Below are 3307 nucleotides of genomic sequence, written 5' to 3' on the forward strand. Positions count from 1 at the left end.
ATAACAAAGGATGACTAACCATGCTTGGTGACAAGGCTTCTGCCAAAATCGCCTTGGACCAAGAGCCAATCTTTTCTGTAAGATATGTTAATGGGATCAGATACGTCGTAGAAAGTTTGAAACTTACATTTTTTTCCATGTTGGTAAACAAGCCAGGGTGCTGCTCTTGATGATGGTGGGAGTTGTCGTTCGCTTCTTTGATGAACTGAGGATAATTCTGAATTTTCCATGGAAGCTGCAGAGAAGGAAACGATGCATGATACCCTAACTGTTGTACAAAAGGAGTATATATGTACGAATTTTCCCATCAAGAAGGAATTTGAAATACATGCAAATACAGTGTTCGCTTTGTTTTAAAATTCTTTAATTGATTTGTGCTTACAAGTTCAGGTAGCTTTTTTGAGAAATTTAACAAGGAAATAAAAAATAACTATAATGCCAGCAGAAGCCACAGGACTGGTAAAAGTTGCTGAGTGGCCAAAGAAGATGTAATTTCCGACCAAGAATGCCATCAACATTAATACAGTGGCACTGAACATGAGAACATGTGTGACTAGTGCCCGGAGTACCACTGATTTGGCTTTTCTATGAGGAATGAGTTTGTTAAAGTAATGGATGTGTAAAACTATAATTGACAGAAGCAGGGCAGTGCTGTTGCACCTGACAAAAACTTTGAAAGCTGGTACGCCGCTTAAGATTGGTAAGCCTGCTGATGGTCCGCCACTGTTGTAGCCTCCAGGTAATGCTAAACCAACTGTGTATGTAACTGCAGCTATAAGTGTAGTCACTACTATCTGGCTTTCAGATAGTTCTTTTGCACATTCTATAGCTATCTTGTACTTATTCTGCGATATGGCTCCATATCTTTCATCTTCTTTGTCTATTCTGATTTGGCTTCTCCCATACCATAGCAATCCTCCTTCAAACAGGTATCTATAACCAGCTTGTATAAACTCCCGGTGTGGCACATCTGCCTTGTCCTAAATTCAAGTACGTACATACAGTTAAGCACATCACATCGATTTAAAAGAGAGAGATACATATATTGACAGAGGCACATAGAGAGTGAGAGAGGCACCAAATCATGAAGAAGAATGTCCAAAGCTGTCAAGTTATCATTGTTGACGGCCTTCTTGTTCACTCTCTTGTCCCTGCTGAGAATTCGCAAACATTCAATACTTTTTGATCTGAGAACCAGATGCAAAGGTGTGTTTCCTTGGTAATCCTCGTCGTTTATAATATTCTCAACCAAGTTTGATTTCCCTAAGATATACTTCATCACTCTCACACTTCCATTTTCAGCGGCAAGGTGAAGAAAATTCTGACCGTTGTTATCAAGTTCTTCCCAGCATTCTTGGCAGCATTTAGTTACCTCTTCAATAACTTGTGTGTTTTCATATTTAAATTTCATGTAAGCTAAGGGCTGGAGACCGAGACGGCCAACTTTTGTATGTTGCGCAGGACCAAGGGTGTCAACCTTGAGCAGGTATGCAATATTTCTTGGCAAACGACTACTTGCTGCAATGTGAAGAGCTGTCCTGCCATCATTGTCCTTCCCCAATACAATAGAAGGGTCAGCTTCTAGTAATTGAATAGCCACCTTTGGCTTGGCGAAATATGCAGCATAGTGGAGTGCACTGTTTCCGTTCTCGTCTCTTTGATGTATCAAACTTGGTTTTTTCTCGAGTAATAATTTTGTTATTTCTGTATTGATTACATAAAATCTATGTAATACACGATGATGATGAAAGATTTATCAAAATTTATCCAACTAGTATACATACCTGAGTACCCATTAGCTACAGCTACGTGCAAGGGTGTTCGGCCGCCAGGACCATTATGAGCTGATGATGGACATTTTTGTAAGATTGAAACTACAAAATCATACAACCCTTCTTCTGCAGCAAGGTAAAGTGGGGTTTCACCTGCATCATTTGGAAAATACTCAAACAACGGATCTGCTTCAATCAACAATCTCCCTACTAAAAACTTATGATTACGAACTGCATCATGCAACGCTGTGTCATTCTTGTTATTCGTCATCCTCACTAGCTCTTGCACCGTAATACTGCAGCGATTATCTACATGACGAATAAGAACTGCGACTATATCAGACAATCCTAGCCTTGCAGCGATATGCAACACAGTATCTCCTTTGAAGTTTTGTTGCATTATTAATACCCCAGGTTGCGAGCATCTCTTGCATAATTCCTCTACAAACATCTTTCTTTTGAATTGTACAGCAACATGTAGAACAGTATTCTTGCGAGTAGCTGTAGTTTGAGTTGTAATATATTCATTGACATCATTCCTTGTAGCCAATAGCCTTTCCAATTTGTAAATGTTTCCTGAAGTTATAGCTTCATACAACCTTGGATCCATGTCTGGTGAAGAGATTTAAGATGGATATGGAAGCTATTGACGATCAAGAATTGAACTTTCTGTTTATGAGTGAGTGATACAAATTGATTAGAGCAGATATAGTAGTAAATGGAAAGAGTAAAGAAAATTCTCAGTTGACTTGGTGAGTCTTGAATCTGAAGTCTTGGATCTTGACTAATGATGGAACACAAAAAGACAAGGAAACCGAGTAAAAGACTCGATACAAACAAGCGAGTAAAGTGACTACTCAACTGCCTAGCCGCGTTGGGTCTAATTTTTTATCTTGTTATTTTTTGTAGCAAATGCTTTTGATTTGTTTATTTTCGATGGACTAATAATTGGTTCAAATCAGAAAGAAGAAGAAGAAAAAATATAAAAATAAAAGATAACTAAATTCTAGTAGCTCAAGAACTCAGCCAATCGAATTTTGTCTGACAAATTAAATATTTTATCTTTCTTGTCTAACCAGACTAACCCAAATGGATTGATTGTTATTGATATATTTTTACCGTGGTTTTTGTTGTAAGATCTGAACGCATTATAAAAAAATAATAACAAAAATAGTCAATCTCTGTGTAGATAAGAGCTGAGACAGGTATGGGAATAAAACACAACAACGGTTTCTAAAGAACGTGCATTGAGGGATACTTTTACTAATCCGGGATATAAATTTCCATCCCCATCCAATAATTTCTGTTAAGGGTGTTTGTGAGGGTGGAAGTACGAAACTACCCTTTAAAAAAAAAAACTAAATCAAACCTTAATATTCGCCACTCCCTTTCAAAATTTTCTCCTTCTATGCGGGCTCCTCACTTTGAAAACGATTTTTTATTTTTTTAACATTCGGAAATGATGAGTATCATTCCGTCAGTGATGAAGACCATGCTGGAAATGAATTTTTGACATTGTCGGCATTGTATTAATG

At 37.6% G+C, this 3307-nt stretch overlaps 1 protein-coding gene across 1 annotated transcript; it reads right to left on the reverse strand.

The window, feature by feature from the left end:
* Positions 1-347: 347 nt before the first annotated feature.
* LOC113329692 (ankyrin repeat-containing protein At5g02620-like) lies at positions 348-2382 on the reverse strand. The gene is made up of 3 exons (XM_026576535.1): positions 1785-2382; positions 1079-1704; positions 348-980 (listed from the first exon to the last, which is right to left on the reverse strand). The coding sequence occupies exons 1-3, from the start codon at positions 2380-2382 to the stop codon at positions 387-389; spliced, it is 1818 nt and encodes a 605-aa protein (XP_026432320.1). The 3' UTR covers positions 348-386.
* Between the last annotated feature and the right edge of the window lie 925 nt (positions 2383-3307).

The sequence above is a fragment of the Papaver somniferum genome, unplaced genomic scaffold (genome assembly GCF_003573695.1).
Source record: "Papaver somniferum cultivar HN1 unplaced genomic scaffold, ASM357369v1 unplaced-scaffold_117, whole genome shotgun sequence".
Classification (NCBI taxonomy): Eukaryota; Viridiplantae; Streptophyta; class Magnoliopsida; order Ranunculales; family Papaveraceae; genus Papaver; species Papaver somniferum.

Bases quoted from the DNA above. Each gene is read 5' to 3' on its own strand.
- LOC113329692 (XM_026576535.1), bottom strand. From the start codon at position 2,382: ATGGATCCAAGGTTGTATGAAGCTATAACTTCAGGAAACATTTACAAA. The intron at 1,705-1,784 runs GTATGTATACTA...TAATCAATACAG, and splicing joins TGTAGCTAATGGGTACTCAG to AAATAACAAAATTATTACTC. The intron at 981-1,078 runs GTGCCTCTCTCA...ACTTGAATTTAG, and splicing joins ACATTCTTCTTCATGATTTG to GACAAGGCAGATGTGCCACA.